Below are 24,717 nucleotides of genomic sequence, written 5' to 3' on the forward strand. Positions count from 1 at the left end.
CTCCGACTGCTGCCACAGTCCGAAGATGTGCAGGTTAGGTGGTGTTATGGGGATAGGGTGAGGTTATTGGCCTACCTAGCGTGCTCTTTCAGATAAGTCCCCGGGGCCGGATGGGATTTATCCTAGGATTCTCTGGGAAGCCAGGGAAGAGATTGCTGAGCCTTTGGCTTTGATTTTTAGGTCATCATTGGCTACAGGAATAGTGCCAGAGGACTGGAGGATAGCAAATGTGGTCCCTTTGTTCAAGAAGGGGAGTAGAGATAACCCCGGTAACTATAGGCCGGTGAGCCTAACGTCTGTGGTGGGTAAAGTCTTGGAGAGGATTATAAAAAATACGATTTATAATCATCTAGATAGGAATAATATGATTAGGGACAGTCAGCATGGTTTTGTGAAGGGTAGGTCATGCCTCACAAACCTTATCGAGTTCTTTGAGAAGGTGACTGAACAGGTAGACGAGGGTAGAGCAGTTGATGTGGTGTATATGGATTTCAGTAAAGCGTTTGATAAGGTTCCCCACGGTCGGCTATTGCAGAAAATACGGAGGCTGGGGATTGAGGGTGATTTAGAGATGTGGATCAGAAATTGGCTAGTTGAAAGAAGACAGAGAGTGGTAGTTGATGGGAAATGTTCAGAATGGAGTTCAGTTACGAGTGGCGTACCACAAGGATCTGTTCTGGGGCCGTTGCTGTTTGTCATTTTTATAAATGACCTAGAGGAGGGCGCAGAAGGATGGGTGAGTAAATTTGCAGACGACACTAAAGTCGGTGGAGTTGTAGACAGTGCGGAAGGATGTTGCAGGTTACAGAGGGACATAGATAAGCTGCAGAGCTGGGCTGAGAGGTGGCAAATGGAGTTTAATGTGGAGAAGTGTGAGGTGATTCACTTTGGAAAGAATAACAGAAATGCGGAATATTTGGCTAATGGTAAAATTCTTGGTAGTGTGGATGAGCAGAGGGATCTCGGTGTCCATGTACATAGATCCCTGAAAGTTGCCACCCAGGTTGATAGGGTTGTGAAGAAGGCCTATGGTGTGTTGGCCTTTATTGGTAGAGGGATTGAGTTCCGGAGCCATGAGGTCATGTTGCAGTTGTACAAAACTCTAGTACGGCCGCATTTGGAGTATTGCGTACAGTTCTGGTCGCCTCATTATAGGAAGGACGTGGAAGCTTTGGAACGGGTGCAGAGGAGATTTACCAGGATGTTGCCTGGTATGGTGGGAAAATCTTATGAGGAAAGGCTGATGGACTTGAGGTTGTTTTCGTTAGAGAGAAGAAGGTTAAGAGGTGACTTAATAGAGGCATACAAAATGATCAGAGGGTTAGATAGGGTGGTCAGCGAGAGCCTTCTCCCGCGGATGGAGGTGGCTAGCACGAGGGGACATAGCCTTAAATTGAGGGGTAATAGATATAGGACAGAGGTCAGAGGTGGGTTTTTTACGCAAAGAGTGGTGAGGCCGTGGAATGCCCTACCTGCAACAGTAGTGAACACGCCAACATTGAGGGCATTTAAAAATTTATTGGATAAGCATATGGATGATAAGGGCATAGTGTAGGTTAGATGGCCTTTAGATTTTTTCCATGTCGGTGCAACATCGAGGGCCGAAGGGCCTGTACTGCGCTGTATCGTTCTATGTTCTATGTTCTATGTAGTGCAATCCTGAGGGGCCGAATGGCCTCCTTCTGCACTGTAGGGATTCTATGGATTCTAGTGCCATCATGTTGATGGGAAATAGGAGGGGCCAAGGATCGATCCTTGGGGGACACCATGTTGGAGAAGAAAGGGAGTTTGGAGATGGGGTGGTACTTTGCAAGGAAGTCGGGGGTCAAAGGTTGTTTTCTCAGGAAAGGTGAAGATAATGTATTTAAAAGTGAGAGGGGCAAAGCTAGAAGAGAGAGAGAACTTTTAACGATATCAATTAATGTGGGGAAGTTGGATGGTCAGTGGTTTAATGAGAATAGGGTCAAGGGAGCAGAAGGCAGGTCTCGTAATCAAGATGAGATTGAACAGGACATGACAGGAGATAGGAGAGAACCTGGAGATAGATATGAGTTCACACTCAGACGAGGGGGATTTTTAGTGACAGTTTGGCCTGGTGGAGCAAGTGGGAGGGAAGGAAGCAGCAGAGGTATCTGATCAGATTGTCCACTCACTGTAATTACTTGTGAATTCCATGGTGTCTTATCAGGTTGGATGACTGTGTGAATCTCTTCCCACATTTGGGGCAGGTGTACGGCCTCTCCCTAGAGTGAACTCGCTGATGTGTCAGCAGGCTGGATGACTGAGTGAATGTCTTCCCACACTGGGAGCAGGTGAACGGTCTCTCCCCAGTGTGAGTTCGCTGGTGTACAGTGAGGTCAGATGATGTCTTGAAACCAGTCCCGCAGGAAGAGCATCTGAACGGTTTGTCATCAGTGTGAATACGTTGATGGCGCATAAGTTCCCCGGAACTTTTAAAGCACTTTTCACAGTCTGGGCATTGAAAAGGTTTCTCATCAGTGTGAATATGTTGATGGTGGAGCAGTTCCCGGGAACTTTTGTAGCACTTCCCACAGTCTTGGCATTTAAATGGTTTCTTCTCACTGTGAACACTCTGGTGATTCAGCAGAGTGGATAACTGAGTGAATCCCTTTCCACACTCAGAGCAAGTGTAAGGTCTCTCTCCAGTGTGAACTCGCTGGTGTGTCCGCAGGTTTGATAACCGACTGAACCCACTGCCACACACGGAGCAGGTGAACGGCCTCTCCCCACTGTGAGTGCGCTGGTGTTCACTGAGTTGAGATGACTGCTTGAACCCAGTCCCACAGTGACAGCACCTGAACGGTCGCTCGTTGGTGTGAACACGTTGATGGAGTATCAGGTCCCGGGAACATTTAAAGCACTTCCCACAGTCTGGACATTTAAATGGTCTCTCATCCGTGTGAACTTGCTGGTGCGTCATTAAATCAGATGACCGAGCGAATCCTTTCCCACACTCCCGGCAGATGAATGGTCTCTTCCCAGTGTGAACGCGTTGGTGTCTCAGCAGGTTGGACGACTGAGCGAATCCCTTCCCACACACGGAGCAGTTGAATGGTTTCTCCCCGGTGTGCACTCGCTGGTGTTGCAGCAGGCTGGATGATCGAGAGAATCCCTTCCCACAATCAGAGCAAGTGAGTGACCTCTCCACAGACTGTCTGGAATGATGAATTTCTAGTTGAGATGTGGATCTGAATCCCTCCTCACATTCCCAGGGTTTCTCCTTACTGTGTACGGAGCTTTTTCCTTCCATGGTCAAAATTCACCGATAGTCAGGTTACGATGAATTCGGTGACGTTGTCTGATGCTGATATGATGTTTGATCTGAGTTTCCTGACTGCAAATCCTCCCCTTCTAACTCTGAAATAGATTTAAAACAGAAAAAAGACAGTGAGAGAGATCCTACAAAAACACCATAGCAGGTTGTGAAACTGAACTGAACGCATCTGGTAACTTGTGGGGCCGGCACTGGGAAAAATTGACCATGAAAATTGTTGAATCTTTTGTGAAAAGTGAACTAGGTTGTTAATGTCCTTCAGGGAAGGGAACCTGCCACATGGACTGAGCCCACACACTTGGGTCTGTGCAAGAACATAAGATAAAGGAGCAGAGGTAGACCATTCGGCCTGTCGAACCTGCTCTGCCATTGAACACGATTGTGGTTGATCTCAGTCTTCAATTCCACTTTCCCGTTAGCTCTCTATGTCCTTTGACTGCCTGAGAGACCAAAAATCTCACTATCTCAGCCTTCAATATATTCAATGATGTATCATCCACAACCCTCTAGTCGAGAGAATGTTTTGCGAGAAACAGAGGGCGGAATTCTCCGCACTCACGACGGGGCGGAGAATAGCGGGCGGCGTAAATTATTAAGGCCACGCTGGTCCGATGCCCTCCCGCTATTCTCCCCCCCCCACGCCCGCCTCCCGACACAAATCGCTGCCCACCGTTTTTTTACGGCGAGCAGCGATTCTCAGCTGGCCGATGGGCCGATTTCCAAGGCCTTTACGACCGTTTTTATGAACGTCAATCACACCTGGTCTGACCGTTCGTAAAAACGTCCGTAAAGTCCCGATCTGGGGAACCATGGCACCGATTGGCACGGCAGTACCACAGCCGTGCCAAGGATGCCATGGACCCGCGATCGGTGGGCACCGGTCACGGGCACGTACCCCGCGCACTCTTTATCCTTCCGCCGCCCCGCTGCATCCATTCGCGGGGCGGCTGAGGAGCATACCTGCCCGCGCATGCACGGGTTTCACGCAAATGCGTGATGACGTCATCCGTGCATACGCGGGTTGGAGTCGTCCAATCCGCGCATGTGCGGCTGACGTTATCTGACGCGTCAGCCGTCGCTAACTCTGGCTAGCGGGCTTAACGAAATTCATTAAGCCCGCGATGCCGAAGTTCACGGCCGCGGGATGCTAGCCCCGACCGGGGACGAGAATCGGTTCCCGGTCGGGGGGGCGGAGGCTGGCGTCAAACCCGCCCGTTTTTGACGCCAGCCTCACGATTTCCCGCGGGGGTGGAGAATCACGTCCAGAGAGAGAAAGTCAAAAATGATGAGGGAGACGGAGCGAGAGTGAGAACAGAGTGGGGGGGGGGGGGGGGGGGGGGGGGTGACAGGTGGCATTGGAGAGGCATTTCGTTGATTGACAACTGATTCACAATTTGACAGAATCTCCTAAATGCTTAACCTCCACCACCTGGATGGAGCAGGACAGCAGATGTATGTGAACATCACCACCTGCAAGTTCTTTTCCAAGACACACACTGTCCGATCTTGTCCGACATCCAGTGCTGGATGAGGAGAACTTTCCTCCTTTTAAATATTGACAAGATTGAACCCATTCCCTTCCTGTCCCCTCTACAAACTCCATCCCCTTGTCACCAATTCCACCCTGTCAAATGTCTGAGGCTGAAGCTGACTGTTCACAACCATGGTGAAATATTTCACCCCGAGATGAGCTCTTGACCACAGATCCACATTGTCACCAAGATTGCTGATTTCCACCTCAGAAATACAGCTCAACTCCACCTTTGTCTCTGTTCATTTGCTGCACAAACCATTATCCATTCTTCTGTTACCTCTCAACCAAATTATTCCAACGCACTCGTAGCCGGACTCCAACATTAAACAACCCCCTCCATCCCATCCCAAACTCTGTTACCCATGTGCTTACTCACACCAGCCCCTGTGCCCACTGATCTACAAATGCTTCCTTTTAAAAGGCACAAAATGTTTAAATTTCTCATTGTTGTACTCCCTGGTAATGATCATCCAGATCACCGTAATCTCTTCCACACACACCCCTTTGAGATCTCTGCACTCATTTAATTCCAGCCACTTGAGAATTCCTGATTTTAATCTCTCCAGCATTACTGAGTTGCCAAGGCCACAATTTCTGGAATTTCCTCCTGAAAACTCTCCGACTCTGACTCAATTTCCTCCATTAGGATTCTCCTTAAAAGCTAATATCTCCTCATGTGGCTCAGTGTCAATTATTTTGTAACGTTTCTCTGAAAGTCTTAAAAGTTATATTCTGTTCAAGTCATAATATAAATTCAAATTATTGTCACTGCCCCTGGACATATATTCTGCCCTATAAATGGGAATTTGTAACTCAGAGTGAAGCAGTCTGCTGAACATTCTGTCATGAAAAAAGTTTCAAAAAATGTTGCCCCAACAATGATGGCGACTGAGCATGCGCTCTGCTACTCGTGCCCCAATAAAGATGGTGGATGCTGCTCCTCCCCGGATTGGCACTAACCCCCCTCCCTGCTGACTAGGCCGTGAATCCCCAACGTAAGTTATTTATACTGCCTGGCCCGAAGCTGCTCCTCTTCAGCGGATACAAAAATATTGTAAATGGGATGAAGGTTGTTTGGCTGACAGTCAATCACTGTCCTGTGAGGTAATGAGTCCTTTTGCTTCCCAATTGGCCGAGGAAGGCAGTGTGTCACAAGGATGGATGTATTGACCGATTAATGGCTGGAGGATGGGGGCAGGTCATGTGATCAAACCTCCAAGAATATATTTAATCAAAGTTGGTGAGGAGAGAATATTGTGAATTTCTATCCTAAACTGACAGTGAGGTTTCTGTAAATTTACAGGATACTGGAAGTGGAGGTTGAACAGACGGGAAACGCAAACCAAACGTCACATCGCGATCTGACAGTCACATTATTCATCCGACCCTGAATATCAGCAGCATCTGGGTGTGGAAGGTAAAAGGTTTGTCTGTTCTGTCTGTGAGGGAAGATTTCAGGTATCGGTGTGACTGGAAAAGCCCCGAGATTCACCGAGCCCCGAGCTGCAAGTACCAAATAAAGATGGCACCTACATAGTCTGGTCTGTAACAAAGATGCGGCCTCCACTCAGATCCCCGGGCACCGGTAGGTTATTTTTACGGATTTTAGGTGTGAATAACATGTTCACGAAGTGTGTCTAACGACCCGCCTGATTCATCTCTCCCTCCGTCCCGCCATTGCCACCTTCACAGATTGTGGATCCGAGAACGAACGTTTTTCTGCGTCGCCATTAATCACACTGCGCATGCTTCACTCAGCCCAGTCCCGCCCCCTCATTCACGCTGATTGGTTGGAGGACCAGGCAGTCCGGACCGGCCCTACGGACATCTCCTCCTCCTATTGGTCCGGTGCTGCCGACAATCATTGCTCCGGCATTGTGAGGTGTCAGGTGAGAGGTCAGTGGCGGGGTTTAGAATCCAAAGAGTCGAATGTGAAACATTGAACATTCTCCCCTCTCACTGTCCCGGGGGTGAGTTATTGATACTGACCGTCCCGGAGCTGCAACTCTCCGGATTGGCACCAACCTCCCCTCCCTGCCGACTAGGCCGTGAATCCCCGGGGTGAGTTATTGATACTGACTGTCTCAGAGCTGCTCCTCCCCGGATTGGCACCAACCTCCCCTCCCTGCCGACTAGGCCGTGAATCCCCGGGGTGAGTTATTGATACTGACCGTCCCGGAGCTGCTCCTCCCCGGATTGGTACCAACCCCCCTCCCTGCCGACTAGGCCGTGAATCCCCGGGCTGAGTTATTGATACTGACCGTCCCGGAGCTGCTCCTCCCCGGATTGGTACCAACCCCCCTCCCTGCGACTAGGCCGTGAATCCCTGGTGTGAGTTATTGATACTGACTGTCCCAGAGCTGCTCCTCCCCGGATCGGCACTAACCCCCCACCCTGCCGACTAGGCCGTGAATCCCCGGGGTGAGTTACTGATACTGACTGTCCCGGAGCTGCTCCTCGTATTGGCACCAACCCCGCACCCTGCCAACTAGGCCGTGAATCCCCGGGGTCAGTTATTCATAGAATTTACAGTGCAGAAGGAGACCATTTGGCCCATTGAGTCTGCACCGGCTCTTGGAAAGAGCACCCTACCCAAGGTCAACACCACCACCCTATCCCATAACCCAATCACCCCACCCAACACTAAGGGCAATTTAGCATGGCCAATCCACCTAACCTGCATATCTTTGGACTGTGGGAGGAAACCTGAGCACCCGGAGGAAACCCGCGCACACACGGTGAGGAGGTGCAGACTCCGCACAGACAGTGGCCCAATCGAGCCTGGGACCCTGGAGCTGTGAAGCAATTGTGCTATCCACAATGCTACCGTGCTGCCCATACTTACTGTCCCGGAGCTGCTCCTCCCTGGATTGGCACCAACCCCCTCCCTGCCGACTAGGCCGTGAATCCTCTGGGTGAGTTATTGATACTGACTGTCCCAGAGCTGCTCCTCCCCGGATTGGCACTAACCCCCCTCCCTGCTGACTAGGCCGTGAATCCCCAACGTAAGTTATTTATACTGCCTGGCCCGAAGCTGCTCCTCTTCAGCGGATACAAAAATATTGTAAATGGGATGAAGGTTGTTTGGCTGACAGTCAATCACTGTCCTGTGAGGTAATGAGTCCTTTTGCTTCCCAATTGGCCGAGGAAGGCAGTGTGTCACAAGGATGGATGTGTTGACCGATTAATGGCTGGAGGATGGGGGCAGGTCATGTGATCAAACCTCCAAGAATATATTTAATCAAAGTTGGTGAGGAGAGAATATTGTGAATTTCTATCCTAAACTGACAGTGAGGTTTCTGTAAATGTATAGGATACTGGAAGTGGAGGTTGAACAGACGGGAAACGCAAACCAAACGTCACATCGCGATCTGACAGTCACATTATTCATCCGACCCTGAATATCAGCAGCATCTGGGTGTGGAAGGTAAAAGGTTTGTCTGTTCTGTCTGTGAGGGAAGATTTCAGGTCTCGGTGTGACTGGAAAAGCCCCGAGATTCACAAACCCTGGTTAGACCAAACCTGGAGAACTGTGTTCAGTTCTGGACAACAAACCTGAGGAAGGATAGAATGGCCTCGGAGGGAGTGTAGCACAGATTTACCTGAGTGATATCTGAACCCGCCCGGGGTTAAATTACAAAACTAAATTACACAAACGAGTCAGAGACATGATGACACAGAGAATGGCATTCGGTCCATTGAGTCCATGCTAGCTCTCTGGAGCAATCCAGTCAGTGCCATTCTCCTGCTCCCTGTATCCTCGCAGGTTTATTTCCCTCAAGTGTTTGTCCAATTTCCTTTTGAAATCAAATCATTAATTGTGTCGATTTTCAAACTCGCTCACAGGCAGCAAGTAACAGGTCATTGCCACTCGCTGTGTAAAAACATATCTCATATCACATCATTTCTCCTGTTCCTTTTATATACAAACTAGGAACAGGCCACTCGGCCCCTCGGGCCTGCTCAGCATTCAATAAGATTGCGGCTGATCTCATTCTAACCTCAACTCCACATTCCTACCTACCCCTGATGACCTTTCACCCCCTTGCTCATCAAGAATCTATCCAGCTCTGCCTTAAAAATATTCAAGGAGTCTGCTTCCACTGCCTTTTAAGGACGTGAGTTCCCAAGTCTTACAACCCTCTAGAATAAAAAAGCCTCATCTCCATCTGAAATGGGCGACTCCTTATTTTGCAACAGTGACTCCTTGTTCCAGATTCTCCCACAAGAGGAAACATCCTCTCCACATCCACCCTGTCAAGGCCCCTCAGCATCTTATATCGTTCAATCTAGGTTTTACCCAAAACTTTAAATCTGTGTCCCGGCTGCTTGTACGATCAGTGAATGGAAACAGTTACTTTGTCCACCCGATGGAAATCTGGCATAATCTTGTGGCCCTCAATCAAATTTCAACTCAACCTCCTTTGCTCGAACCATTCTGGTAAATCCCCTCTGCACCTTCTCCAAGAACCATCACATCCTTCCTGAAGAGTGGTGACCAGAGCTTTATAAAGATTCATAAGAATTCCTACAGTGCAGAATCATAGACTTTACAGTTCAGCGGGAGGCCATTCAGCCCAAAGAGTTTGCACTAGCCCTTGGAAAGAACACCCTACTTCAGTTTAAGCCCATGCCGCCACCTTCTCCCCGTAACCCAGTAACTCCAACTAACCTGTGGGGCAATTTATCATGGCCAATCCACCTGACCTGTACATCCTTGGATTGTGTGAGGAAACCAGAGCACCAGGAGGAAATCTACGCAGACACGGGGAGAAAATGCAAACTTCACAGAAGCAGTCACCCGAGACTGGAATTGAATCCGGGACCCTGGAGCTGTGAGGCAGCAATGCTAACCACTGTGACATCCTATAGCCCCACCTAACCTGCACATCTCTGAACACTAAGGGGCAATTTATCAAGGCCAATCTACCTAATTTGCCCGTCTTTGGACTGCAGGGGGAAACTGGAGCACTTGGTGGAAACCCACGCAGACACAGGGAGAAAGTGCAAACTCCACACACACCGACATCAAGGCTGGAATTAAACCCGGGTCCCGAGCACTGTGAGGCAGCAGTGCTAATCACTGTGAGGCAGCAGTGCTAATCACTGTGAGGCAGCAGTGCTAATCACTGTGAGGCAGCAGTGCTAATCACTGTGAGGCAGCAGTGCTAATCACTGTGAGGCAGCAGTGCTAATCACTGTGAGGCAGCAGTGCTAATCACTGTGAGGCAGCAGTGCTAATCACTGTGAGGCAGCAGTGCTAATCACTGTGAGGCAGCAGTGCTAATCACTGTGAGGCAGCAGTGCTAATCACTGTGAGGCAGCAGTGCTAATCACTGAGGCAGCAGTGCTAATCACTGAGGCAGCAGTGCTAATCACTGTGAGGCAGCAGTGCTAATCACTGTGAGGCAGCACTGCTAATCACTGTGAGGCAGCCGTGCTAATCACTGTGAGGCAGCCGTGCTAATCACTGAGGCAGCAGTGCTAATCACTGTGAGGCAGCAGTGCTAATCACTGTGAGGCAGCAGTGCTAATCACTGTGAGGCAGCAGTGCTAATCACTGTGAGGCAGCAGTGCTAATCACTGTGAGGCAGCCGTGCTAATCACTGTGAGGCAGCCGTGCTAATCACTGTGAGGCAGCCGTGCTAATCACTGTGAGGCAGCAGTGCTAATCACTGAGGCAGCCGTGCAAATCACTGTGAGGCAGCAGTGCTAATCACTGTGAGGCAGCAGTGCTAATCACTGTGAGGCAGCAGTGCTAATCACTGTGAGGCAGCAGTGCTAATCACTGTGAGGCAGCAGTGCTAATCACTGAGGCAGCAGTGCTAATCACGGTGAGGCAGCAGTGCTAATCACGGTGAGGCAGCAGTGCTAATCACGGTGAGGCAGCAGTGCTAATCACGGTGAGGCAGCAGTGCTAATCACGGTGAGGCAGCAGTGCTAATCACGGTGAGGCAGCAGTGCTAATCACGGTGAGGCAGCAGTGCTAATCACGGTGAGGCAGCAGTGCTAATCACGGTCAGGCAGCAGTGCTAATCACGGTCAGGCAGCAGTGCTAATCACGGTCAGGCAGCAGTGCTAATCACGGTGTCACTGGAAGCCGAGCTACCCTGTTTCGGGATCAATATTTCTAATTATGAAGCTCAAGATTGAATTTTCTTTGCCAACTACTGTCTTAATATATCTTGTAGATGTACAAAATCCCTCTTCACCTCTTTCTCTCTCCTCCCAAAGAGGCCAGTTGGGTTTTTATAACAATCCAGCAGTTTTCATGGTCACTTTGTCCCAGAGCCGGCCCCACAAATGACCAGATTCATTCAGCTCAATTTCACAACCTGCCTTTGTGTTTTTGTGGGTTCTCTCTCACTCCCTATTTTCTGTTTTCAATCAGTTTCACAGGGTGTTCGAAGGGGAGGCTTCAAAGTCTGGAAACACAAACCAAACATCACATCAGCATCTGACAGGGTCCTCAATTTATCATTGCTGAATATCATGAGATTTTGAACATGGAAGGAAAAAACGTCATTCACAGTGGGGAGAAACCGTACACTTGTGTGTGTGGACGAGGATTCACTCGATCATCAGGCCTCGCAAGCCACAAATGCAGTCACACTGAGGAGAAACCGTGGAAATGTGCGGACTGTGGGAAAGGATTCACTTACCCATCCAAGCTGGAAACTCATCGACGCAGTCACACTGGGGAGAAACCATTCACCTGCTCCGAGTGTGGGAAGGGATTCACTCAGCCATCTGGTCTGTCCACACACCAGCGATTTCACTCCAGGGAGAGGCCATTCACCTGCTCAACGTGTGGGAAGGGATTTACTCTTTCAGCCCACCTGCTGAGTCACCAGCGAGTTCACACTGATGAGAAACCGTTTCAATGTCCAGACTGCGGGAAGTGCTATAAAAGATCTGGAGAACTGATGTGCCATCAACGTGTTCGCACTGACGAGAGACCATTCAGGTGCTCTCACTGTGGGACTGGGTTCAGACGATCATCTCACCTCTCTGTACATCAGCGAATTCACACAGTTGAGAGGCCATTCGTCTGTGCCAAGTGTGGGAAGGGATTCACTCAGGCATCCGACCTGCAGAAGCACCAGCGAATTCACACTGATGAGAGACTGTTTCAATGTCCAGACTGCGAGAAGTGCTATAAACGTTTTGGAGAACTGTTGCAACATCAACGTGTTCACACTGACGAGAGACCTTTCAGGTGCTCTCACTGCGGGACTGGGTTCAGACGATCATCTCACCTCACTGTACATCAGCGAATTCACACTGGGGAGAGACCATTCATCTGCTCCGAGTGTGGGAAGGGATTCATTCAGTCATCCGAACTTCTGAATCACCAGCGAATTCACAGTGACGAGAGGCCGTTTCAATGTCCAGACTGTGGGAACTCCTATAAACGTTCTGGGGAACTGATGCGTCATCAACGTGTTCACACTGACAAGAGACCGTTTACGTGCTCTCACTGTGGGACTGGGTTCAGACAATCGTCTCACCTCACTGCACATCAGCGAATTCACACTGGGGAGAGACCATTCGCCTGTTCCAAGTGTGGAAAGGGATTCACTCAGGCATCCACCCTACAGAAGCACCAGCGAATTCACACTGGGGAGAGGCCATTCACCTGCTCCCAGTGTGGGAAGGGATTCACCACTTCATCCTACCTGCTGAGACACCAACGAGGCCACAAGTAACAACAGTGATTGGGTTTTGCTGTTCCTCACATTCAGGACTGAACCATGTTCATTTGGGTCTCTTTCTGCTGATAACAAACTCCAGCCCATTTACAGGGGCTAATATTCTGGCTAAAAGTCAAATAAATTAGATTTGTGTGAAATACGCAGTGTGTTGAAACATTTAATATCTCTGACACAAGTTAGTTCCTTTTGAAGTTCTCTCGCTCTCCCCTGTCTCTTCCATCCTGACCTCCAACAAGAAGTGTGAGGAGCCTGTGGAGATTCTTTGTGACTGAGATTGAGTAAATCGATCAGCTGCCTCTGCTGCTTCCCTCCCTTCCACGAGCCCACCGGACCAAACTGTCTCTAAATTTCATCCTTTCCCGAGCCCTGAACCCACATCTTTCTCTTTCTCTCCCATCTCCCCTCATGTCCTCTCAGAGCTCATCTTGTCCATGAGACCCAGCTCCTGCTCCATCGACCCTATTCCCACTGGGCTACAGATCAGCCAACTACCCTGTGTCCATGGATATTGTCAACATTTCTCACTCTTCAGGTACTGTCTCTCTGTCCTTCAAATCTGCCATCATCACCCCCTCTTCAATAAAACCCCCTGCCATCCTTCCAAATTTGTGCCCCATCTTCAACCTCCTTCTCCTCTCCAAACTCCTTGAACATGTTGTCACCTCCCAAATCCTTGACTATCTTTCCCAGAATTCCCATGTTTGAATCCTTCAATCAGGTCTCCGCCCTGTCACAGTGAAATACAAGAGACAAACAGAACCTCAATCGGAGAGAAAGACAGACAATCCGGGAGCTTGGATCCAACACTGATATGTCCACAAGACGAGAAGACAAGGTTTGCAGCACAGTCATTATTGAGGGACAACAATACCTGCTGGAGACAGACAGACAACTAAACAGCATGAATCACAACACCAAGCCACCTGGACCCATATACCCGAGACAGGAAGGAGCATTGGAGACAGACTGGAAGAACTCAAAGACTCCAGACACATTAACCAAAGACAACAGGTAGAGCCAAGGAAGTTCTACCTGCTCCCTAAAATACCCAAACATTCAAATACATGGACAGTACCAGGGATATACCACCAGACAGACCCACCAGGTCAGACTGGGAAAGAAATTCCAACAGAATCGTAGAATGTACAGTACAGAAGGAGGCCATTAGGCCCATCAAGCCTGCACAGGCCCTCAGAAACAGTACCCTACTTAAGCCCATCCCTGTAACCCAGTAACCTCACCTAACCTTTGTTTGGACACAAAGGGGCAATTTACCATGGCCAATCGAGCCCCCCACCCAGGTGCATTTCCCCCAACCTCTCCCCATACACCCACTTCATCTTTGAACACTAAGGGGCTATTTAGCATAGCCAATCCACCAAGCCTGCACATTCTCGTGAGAGAAAACTGGAGCACCCGCAGGGACCCACGCAGACACGAGAAGAATGTGCAAACTCAATACAGTCATCCAAGGCCAGAATTGAACCCTGGTTGCTGGCGCTGTGAGGCAGTAGTGCTAACTACCGTGCCATCTGTGGCGAGAGAAACAGTAAACATTTGTTGTTCCTTGTAACAGTTCTGTAGAAGGGTCAATGGATTCTTAAAAAAGTCCATTGAAGTGGAAAGAAAATGTTTTAATCAGATGTTTGACACAGGAAGATGTTTCAGTCTGTGTGAAGTTCCATTTTCATTCACACAAAGCCGGCAGGTCTGATTGCCTGGAGGACCAGACTGCGTCCGGTCCTCCAAATCCTCCCATTGGTCAACATCTCTCAGACAGGAAATGTGGTTTTGGAACCTGCGCCCACGTGGCTAATGGGAAGAACTCAAAATGATGCAGAGTCTCAACCAATGAGGGAGATCTGAGAGCAGCCACAGCCCTCATTCCCTCTGATTGGTTGGAGGACCAGCTGCTGTCATTCAGTCCTGCAGTCCCACCTCCTCTTCCTATTGGTGCAAAACTGCCGTCAATCACTCGCTGGGCATTGTGATGTGGAGCATGCGCAGTGCGGCTCATGCCCAGGGACAGATGCTTTTTTGTCTCATCTTCCGGCCATGATGTGGAGATGCCGGCGTTGGACTGGGGGGGGGGGCACAGTAAGCAGTCTTACAACACCAGGTTAAAGTCCAACAGGTTTATTTTGAATCAGTAGCTTTTGGAGCACAGCTGAGGAAGGATCTATGCTCTGAAAGCTCGTCATTCAAAACAAATCTGTTGGACTTTAACCTGGTGTTGTAAGACTTCTCACTCTGCGCCCCCCCCCCCCCCCAGTGTAACGCCGGCATCTCCACATCCTGGTATTTAGTAAATTACAGTGTGATTTAATCAAAGACAGAGAGGAATGATTTCTGCTGACTGGGGAGTAAGGACTTGGGACATTGCCTAAAAATTGTAGCCAGGTCACAGAAGTCAGTGTGAAATGAGGAAACACTTGTTGACACAAAATCTGGGACACATTTGGAATTCTCTCCCACAAATGACAATTCCTGTGGTAATCACTGGTGAATCCACCATTTGTTGCCGATCCCGAATTGCCCTTGAACTGAATGGCTTGCTGGGCCATTTCAGAGGGCAGATTTACTGCCGTGGCTCTGGAGTTACATGTAGGCCAGACCAGGTAGGGTTGGCAGATTTCCTAAAGGCTATTAGTGAATCAGATCAGTTTATACACAACCAGTGATAGCTGCATGGTCACCATTACTGACACCAGTTTTCACTATGTTTTATGAATTGAGTTTAGTTGTTTGGTAATCAGGAATATTCCACTCGGTCCTCAGACCATTACCCTGGAGGACTCACTAATACCCACCCAGGGACATTCCCACTCCACCAACATTTCATCCCTGGTGCCCAACTTCCCGCTTTGTTCTAAATATTCTCCCCCTGGATACACTTCTCACCCTTTGTGACCTCAACCCGACCGCCGCCTTCCGGCTCTGGGGATCGTACTGCGCATGCTTCAGTCAGTGCTGTGACCCCACCCCCATTCACTCTGATTAGTGGGAGGACCAGCCGCTGCCTCTCGGTCCTCCAGCCCAATCCCCTCTTGCTATTGGTCCGGAGCTGCCGTCAATCACTCACCGGGCATTGTGACGTTGAGCATGCGCAGTGCGGGCGGTGTCCAGGGACAGAAGCTTGTTTGGCAGATCCACAGGGGGTGAGGGGAATGGAGGGATAGGCAGAGCCGGGGGGGGGGGGGGGGGGTCCATGAGTCCCCGGATGCGGCTCTGACCCCGGAATAACAGTAAGAAGTCTTACAACACTAGGTTAAAGTCCAACAGGTTTGTTTCAAACATGCAAAAAAGCAGACAAGATCCCGAAAGGGCTACAGATCACAAACCCATTCGAGTCGACCTACAACACAGACTATGCTGAAAGACTCTGCCACCGCACCTCTGTCACACGCCTCAAACACCTCGTACACCAGCTCTACAGCAGTCGACGCAACCTGGAAACCAAGATAGAGGCCATATTCTCAAATTGCGCTCAGGACACATCAGACCAGCTGCATAACAGCGCCAAACAGATGAGACAACGATACTATGCCACCTATATACACACCAAGAACAGGAAGCTTGAGAAACTCGGCATCACCAATCAAGCCTCCCCCTGTACCACAGTCGAAAACAATACACGGAAATCTATTGTCAACTTGTCAGACTACACCCTTCAACCAGATGAAATCGAAGTCCTCAGCAGAGGGCTCAATTTCTGCACCACCACCAAAATGGACCCCATCAGTCTCGCGGCAGACACGGAGGAATTCATCAGGCGAATGAGGCTCCGGGAATTCTTCCACAGGTCAAAAGAGGCCGACAGCGAACCCAAGGAGACGACCAATGAACCGGAACAGCAGACCGCGAGATCTGCGGCGCAGCAAACGAAAAGGAAAGAGTCGAATTGGACCCCTCCGGAAGGCCGCTGCCCTAGACTCAACATGTATGCTCAAGCTGTCAGGAGTCGCGTCAATGCCAGATTCATCAGTCGCATTCACAAGGCAGCCCCGAACGTCACCCAAGTACAACGCAACGCCATCCGCGCTCTCAAAACCAACCGCACCATCGTCATCAAACCAGCAGACAAAGGAGGGGCCACCGTCATACTAAACAGAACCGACTACTGCAAAGAAGTATACCGACAACTCAACAACCAGGAACACTACAGACAGTTACCCGCAGATCCAACCAAGGAACTCATCCGCCAACTCAACAGACTGATCAGGACCTTGGATCCAGACCTTCAGAGCACCCTACGTGCTCTCATCCCACGTACTCCCCGCATTGGAGATCTCTACTGCCTCCCGAAAATACACAAGGCCAACACACCAGGCCGTCCTATCGTTTCAGGCAATGGGACCCTGTGTGAGAACCTCTCTGGCCACATCGAGGGTACCTTGAAACCCATCGTACAAGGTACACCCAGCTTCTGTCGCGACACGACGGACTTCCGACGGACTCAGCACCCATGGACCAGTTGAACCAGGAACATTCCTCGTCACAATGGGTGTCTCGGCACTCGACACCAGCATCCCCCATGACGACGGCATTGCTGCAACAGCCTCAGTCCTCAACACTGACAACTGCCAATCTCCAGACGCAATTCTGCAACTCATCCGCTTCATTCTAGATCGCAACGTCTTCACCTTCGACAACAAATTCTTCATCCAGATGCATGGAACAGCCATGGGGGCCAAATCTGCACCTCAATATGCCAACATCTTCATGCACAAGTTTGAACAAGACTTCCTCACCACACAGGACCTGCAACCGATGTTATACACCAGATACATCGATGACATTTTTTTCCTTTGGACCCACAGCGAAGAATCCCTGAAACGACTACACGATGAGATCAATAAATTCCATCCCACCATCAGACTCACCATGGACTATTCTCCAAATTCTGTTGCATTCTTGGACACACTCATCTCCATCAAGGACGGTCACCTTAGCACTTCACTTTACCGCAAGCCCACAGACAACCTCACGATGCTCCACTTCTCCAGCTTTCACCCGAAACACATTAAAGAAGCCATCCCCTATGGACAAGCCCTCCGTATACACAGGATCTGCTCAGATGAGGAGGAGCATAACAGACACATACAGATGCTGAAAGATGCTCTCGTACGAACGGGATATGGCGCTCGACTCATCAATCGACAGTTCCAACGCGCCACAGCAAAAAACCGCACCGACCTCCTCAGAAGACACACACGGGACACCACTGACAGAGTACCCTTCGTCATCCAGTACTTTCCTGGGGCGGAGAAACTATGACATCTTCTTCGCAGCCTTCAACACATCATCAATAAAGATGAACATCTTGCCAAGGTCATCCCCACACCCCCACTACTGGCCTTCAAACAACCGCGCAACCTCAAACAAACCAATGTTTGCAGCAAATTACCCAGCCTTCAGAACAGCGACCACGACACCACACAACCCTGCCAGGGCAATCTCTGCAAGACATGCCAGATCATCGACTTGGATACCACCATTACACGTGGTAACACCACACACCAGGTAAGCGGCACATACTCGTGCGACTCGACCAATGTAGTCTACCTCTTACGCTCCAGGAAAGGATGTCCCGAAGCGTGGTACATTGGTGAGACCATGCAGACGCTGCGACAACGAATGAACGGGCATCGTGCGACAATCACCAGGCAGGAATGTTCCCTTCCAGTCGGGGAACACTTCAGCAGTCAAGGGCATTCAGCCTCTGATCTCCGGGTAAGCGTTCTCCAAGGCGGTCTTCAGGACGCGCAACAACGCAGAATTGCCGAGCAAAAACTTATAGCCAAGTTCCGCACGCATGAGTGCGGCCTCAACTGGGATCTTGGATTCATGTCGCATTACATCCACCCCCCACCATCTGGCCTGGACTTGCAAAATCCTACCAACTGTTCTGGCTTGAGACAATTCACACCTCTTTAACCTGGGGTTACCCCTCTCCCTGGATCTGTAATGATTTGATTACCTGCAAATGCTCGCGTTCCAAGCATTGTCCAGCATCTCTGACTTTGTCTATATAAATGTTTCTGGAACATACCTCTCCATTCACCTGAGGAAGGAGCTGCGCTCCGAAAGCTTGTGTTTGAAACAAACCTGTTGGACTTTAACCTGGTGTTGTAAGACTTCTTACTATGCTCACCCCAGTCCAACGCCGGCATCTCCACATCCTGATAATAAGTGACAGTGTAACACACACCAGAAGTGGATTATATTATGTTGTCAACAAGCCATGTCTAACTCACTATTATATGAAAACAAAATGTAGTTATGGTTCTCCAGATACTGACTGTGGCAGCTCTCACTATCTGAGACTGTCACAATGTCCGGGTGATTGACAGTGGCACCGGACCAATAGGATCAGGTGGGGCGGGAGTGGAGGAGCGACCGGGAGCGGCTGGTCTCCAACCAATCGGAGTTAAAGGGAGGCGGGGCCTTCTGTGATTGAAGCATGCGCAGTATGCGTAATGGCGACGGAGAGCGGCTGATTTCTTACGTCCGTAGTAAGTAAGCTGTGGTGAACAATATGTAGAGAGCAAGAGATCGCGGGGAAGGGCGGAAACGCTGCGTAAGCACCTTGTGTGAGTCAATAACATTGGAAAAGAGTTAGCCGGACCCAGATTGTACCGAGCAAGACTGCAGCTCCTCATTTTCGGCTTGGATTAATGGCCGCCATCTTTAGTGGAAACAGTGTGCACCATGGCGCATGCGTGACTGCCATCTTTGTCGGGGGCAATGTTTCAATGAGTGGGAGGAGCTTGTTCCCCATTGTTCAGAATGGAGACAACTTGTCCATCAAATTGGATTAGTCTTTGAGTCCCAATGTCTGAATGATGGGGCGGTGGATTGATGGAAAGAAAGGGAAATACATCCTGCTCTCCTGATTCCAATATCTCATGGTCTCAAGATCTGTGGTTCTGTCCACCCATGGCAGAAACTCAAGACTCTGATTAGATGTCATCCTCAAATTGAGGGACTGCTGATGACGATGAGGAGCAAAGTACAGCTGGGGGCAAAGTACAGCAGGGAGCATGATCGGTCATTCTGGATGAGGGAGCCAGAGAAGAAATGTTTGGCATTTCTCTCCTAGACTGACAATCATAGAATCCTGACAGTGCACAAGGAGGCCATTCGGCCCCTCAAGTCTGCACAATCCTCAGACTCAGGCAGTTTCTGAGGAGAACATAGAACAGTACAGCACAGAACAGGCCCTTCGGCCCTCGATGTTGTGCCGAGCAATGATCACCCTACTTAAACCCACATACCCGTAACCCGACAATCCCCCCATTAACATTACACTATGGGCAATTTAGCATGGCCAATCCACCTAACCCGCACATCTTTGGACTGTGGGAGGAAACCGGAGCACCCGGAGGAAACCCACGCACACACGGGGAGGACGTGCAGACTCCACACAGACAGTGACCCAGCCGGGAATCGAACCTGGGACCCTGGAGCTGTGAAGCATTGATGCTAACCACCATGCTACCGTGAGGCCGTGATGGACGGATTGAATGGTTAGGAAGTGGAATTTGTAGCAGTGAGTGAAGACAATAGCTTCAGTCTTCCCAAGATTAAAATGGGGGAACTTTCTAACCCAGAGATGGAGAGATGTTTCAGGGAATCAAAGGATTTGAGGAGGACGGGAAGTTGGAGATTAAACCAAGATCAGCCATGATCATCGTGAATGTTGACGCAGCTCAATGGGGTTTATAAGAACTAGGAGCAGGAGTAGGCCATCTGGCCCCTTGAGCCTGCTCCGCCATTCAATGAGATCATGGCTGATCTTTTGTGGACTCAGCTCCACTTTCCGGCCCGAACACCATAACTCTTAATCCCTTTTTTCTTCAAAAAACTATCTATCTTTACCTTAAAAACATTTAATGAAGGAGCCTCAACTGCTTCACTGGGCAAGGAATTCCATAGATTCACAACAATTTGGGTGAAGAAGTTTCTCCGAAACTCAGTCCTAAATCTACTTCCCCTTATTTTGAGGCTATGCCCCCTAGTTCTGCTTTCACCCGCCAGTGGAAACAACCTGCCCACATCTATACTATCTATTCCAGGGGTGGGCAAACTTTTCCGTGCAAGGGCCACATTCAGAAATTCACAATTTTAAAGGGCCGCATAGTATATTAATTAATAGTCCCGGTTGTAACCAATTAGCGTGCGGCATATACCTCAGCGCTTGCCCCGGCGGCATCCTGCCTTTAGCACTCTTTTTCTCTACTTTTCAAAAATGGCGGTTCACCCGGTTATGATTCTGGGCGCCTCATATAGAACATAGAACAGTACAGCACAGAACAGGCCCTTCGGCCCTCGATGTTGTACCGAGCAATGATCACCCTACTCAAGTCAACATATCCACCCTATACCAGTAACCCAACAGCCCCCCCCCCCCATTAACCTTATTAAAAAAAATTTTAAGAAAAGTTTTTCTTTTTTAAAAAAAATTTTTTTTTATGACTTGATCTTGGTGGGCCGCATAAAGACCTTTGGCGGGCCGCATGCGGCCCGCGGGCCGTAGTTTGCCCACCCCTGATCTATTCCCTTCACAATTTTAAATGTTTCGATAAGATCCCCCCTCATCCTTCTAAATTCCAACGAGTACAGTCCCAGTCTACTCAACCTCTCCTCGTAATCCAACCCCTTCAGCTCTGGGATTAACCTCGGGAATCTCCTCTGCACACCCTCCAGTGCCAGTACGTCCTTTCTCAAGTAAGGAGACCAAAACTGAACACAATACTCCAGGTGTGGCCTCACTAACACTTTATAGAATTGCAGCATAACCTCCCTAGTCTTAAACTCCATCCCTCTAGCAATGAAGGACAAAATTCCATTTGCCTTCTTAATCACCTGTAAACCAACTTTTTGTGACTCATGCACTAGCGCACCCAGGTCTCTGCACAGCAGCATGCTTTAATATTTTATTGTTTAAATAATCCCGTTTGCTGTTATTCCTACCAAAATGGATAACCTCACATTTGTCAGCATTGTATTCCATTTGCCAGACACTAGCCCATTCACTTAACCTATCCAAATCCCTCTGCAAACTTCCAGTATCCTCTGCACTTTTTGCTTTACCACTCATCTTAGAGTCATCTGCAAACTTGGACACATTGCCCTCGGTCCCCAACTCCAAATCATCTATGTAGATTGTGAACAATTGTGGGCCTAACACGGATCCCTGAGGGACACCACTAGCTACTGATTGCCAACCAGAGAAGCACCCATTAATCCCCACTCTTTGCTTTCTATGAATTAACCAATCCTCTATCCATGCTACTACTTTACCCTTAATGCCATGCATCTTTATCTTATGCAGCAGCCTTTTGTGTGGCACCTTGTCAAAAGCTTTCTGGAAATCCAGATATACCACACCCATTGGCTCCCCGTTAGCTACTGCACTGGTAATGTCCTCAAAAAATTCCACTAAATTGGTTAGGCACGACCTGCCCTTCATGAACCCATGCTGCGTCTGCCCAATCGTACAATTTCTATCCAGATGCCTCGCTATTTCTTCCTGATGATAGGTTTACTCCTGCTCCTATTTCATATGTTCGTATAGAGGCCAGAATCCTGTGTAGGCCCAGACCGGATGGTAGGTTCCCTTCCCTGAGGACATTACTGAAACAGTTGTTTTTTCGTGGCAACCCAGCAATTTCCATGGTCACTTTTTTCCAGTGCCAGCCCCACAAATGACAAGATTCATTCAGCTCAGTTTCACAACCTGTGTTTTTTGGGTTCTCTCTCACTCCCTATTTTTCTGTTTTAAATCAATTTCTCAGGATGTTAGAAGGGGCGGATTTGCAGTTGGAAAACAGACATCACATCAGGATCTGAATATCATCGGATTTTGAACATGCAAGAAACTAGCAATGCTGGCAGTGCGGAGAAATGTGGGGACTGTGAGCAGGGATTCAGATCCCTGTCTGAGCTGGAAGCCCATCAGCCCAGTCACACTGTGGAGAGACTGTTCACCTGCCCAGAGTGTGGGAAGGGATTCACCTGGTCATCCAACCTGCTGAGACACCAGCGAGTTCATAGTGGGGAGACACCATTCACCTGCCCAGAGTGTGGGAAGGGATTCACTCGATCATCAGGGCTGCAACAACACCAGCGAGTTCACACTGGGGAGAGGCCATTCACCTGCTCCAAGTGTGGAAAGGGATTTACTGATTCTTCCACTCTGTTGAAACACCAGCAGGTTCACACCGACGAGAGACCTTTTAAATGTGTAGACTGTGAGAGGTGCTATAAAAGTTCCCTCAACCTAATGCGTCATCAGCGAGCTCACACTGATGAGAGACCGTTCAGGTGCTCGGACTGTGGAACTGGGTTCAGGCAGTCATCTGAACTCATTGTACACCAGCGAATTCACACTGGGGAGAGGCCGTTCACCTGCCCTGAATGTGGTAAGGGATTCACTCAATCATCAGGACTGCTACAACACCAGCGAGTTCACACCGGGGAGAGGCCATTCACCTGCTCCAAGTGTGGAAAGGGATTCAGCGATTCATCCACCCTGCTGAAACACAAGCAGGTTCACACTGAAGCGCGACCATTTCAATGCACTGACTGTGAGAAGTGCTATAAAAGTCCTGTGGACCTGATGCGCCATCAGCTTGTTCATACTGATGAGAGACCATTCAGGTGCTCTCACTGTGGGACAGGGTTCAGGCAATCATCTCAACTGACTGTACATCAGCGAATTCACACTAGAGAGAGGCCATTCATCTGCGCCAGGTGTGGGAAGGGATTCACTCAGTCATCCACTCTGCAAAGACACCAGCGTGTTCACACTGGGGAGAGACCGTTCCCCTGCTTCGTGTGTGGGAAGAGATTCACTCGGATGTCCATCCTGACAAGTCACCAGCGTGTTTGCAAATAATTAGTGATCATATTTACTGTTAATCACACCCAGGAATGAACCTTGTTCATAAATGTCGATTTCTACTGATGTTTTATCAAGAAAATTTGTCAGAAGAATCTAAGAAATTGAACTATTTTCTATGTGTAATATCATGTTTTGTAACTAGTGAAGTGTGAGAGTGGTCCTTACAGTGGGAGAAAGAGTAGCTGTGTGAATTTAAACTGTGAGTTTGATGTGTTAATGAGCCCAGCTCGACTTCAAACCAGATATTTACCGAAAAAATCTAGTTAGGTTGGGTAGAGAACAGAAACAGATGTGAATGGGTGTTGCGATTCAAAAGATGCAAGGTGTGAAAGAAAGGTGTCATGAATGAAGTATGGATAAAGTAAATTCAATTTTTAAAATTATGAATTTAAAGTAAAGAGATTATGTTAATCAATTCTGGGAGAGATTAGTTCGAAATAAATTGGATAAAACGATGGAGAGATCAAAGGGAAAGAACGTAGTTAAGGGGGTGAAGATACTGTTTAAATCTCAGCCCAGAATGCTGGGTGAAGGAAGCCAGATTTGAAAAGCCAGTTAACTGCTGGTTAACCTCAGGAGCAAATTGGAGTAAAGGCACAGTTTGGGATAAGGTTTCTGCATTTTATAGCATTGCTGGACAGATTGGGGAAGGTTAGCTCTGAGGTAGTTAAATTAAGATTGTTTGGAACTGTTTAAAGTATTGGGATGTGTGAAGCCATTGTCTTATTTTAAGTGTACTTCTATTTCATTTTATTTATTTTCCGATTCCATCATGAACATTTACTTTGCTAAGAAACCATCACAAATAGTCGGGGACATCATTTCTGGAGTCCACAACCTCTCCTCCCATACAAATTGCAAAGACAAACTGTGGGGACAAATGTCTCAAATTTCCTTTCTGGCAGTGCCCTTAACAGTAAATATACTCCAGCTCAGTTATAGGGGTTAATATTCCAGGTAAAAGTCAAATAAATCAGTATTGTGTGAAACAATGTGCGTCAAGTATTTAAAAAAATTTCTAGCAAAAGTTCTTCCTTTTGAAATGTTCTTCGCCCTCCCCCCGTTTCATCCATCCTCACCTCTGACAACAAGTGTGTGGAGTTCATGGGGTTCCTTTGTCACTGACATTGAGGCAATCTGATCAGCTACCTCCGCTGCTTCCCTCCCTTCCACTAACCCACCAGACCAAACTGCGTCAAAAGTTCCTCCTCGTCTGAGCCCTGAACTCGGATCTTTCTCCAGTTTCTCTCCTATCTTCTATCTC

The 24,717-nt window shown here is 48.8% G+C and overlaps 1 protein-coding gene across 8 annotated transcripts; it reads left to right on the forward strand.

Annotated features, from left to right (window-relative positions):
• The first annotated feature begins 5,838 nt into the window (after window positions 1-5,838).
• On the forward strand, window positions 5,839-24,438 carry LOC119959302 (zinc finger protein 239-like). 8 transcript variants are annotated; one of them, XM_038787607.1, is made up of 3 exons: window positions 6,707-6,725; window positions 8,143-8,256; window positions 22,345-24,438. In XM_038787607.1, the coding sequence occupies exon 3, from the start codon at window positions 22,419-22,421 to the stop codon at window positions 23,445-23,447; it is 1,029 nt and encodes a 342-aa protein (XP_038643535.1). In that variant the 5' UTR covers window positions 6,707-6,725; window positions 8,143-8,256; window positions 22,345-22,418; the 3' UTR covers window positions 23,448-24,438. The 8 variants fall into 8 exon arrangements, with proteins under 8 accessions (XP_038643537.1, XP_038643535.1, XP_038643533.1 ...); XM_038787605.1 differs by lacking the exon at window positions 6,707-6,725 and adding an exon at window positions 6,768-6,799; XM_038787604.1 differs by lacking the exon at window positions 6,707-6,725 and adding an exon at window positions 6,798-6,890.
• The last annotated feature ends 279 nt before the right edge of the window (window positions 24,439-24,717 follow it).

Source organism: Scyliorhinus canicula, unplaced genomic scaffold (genome assembly GCF_902713615.1).
Source record: "Scyliorhinus canicula unplaced genomic scaffold, sScyCan1.1, whole genome shotgun sequence".
Classification (NCBI taxonomy): domain Eukaryota; kingdom Metazoa; phylum Chordata; class Chondrichthyes; order Carcharhiniformes; family Scyliorhinidae; genus Scyliorhinus; species Scyliorhinus canicula.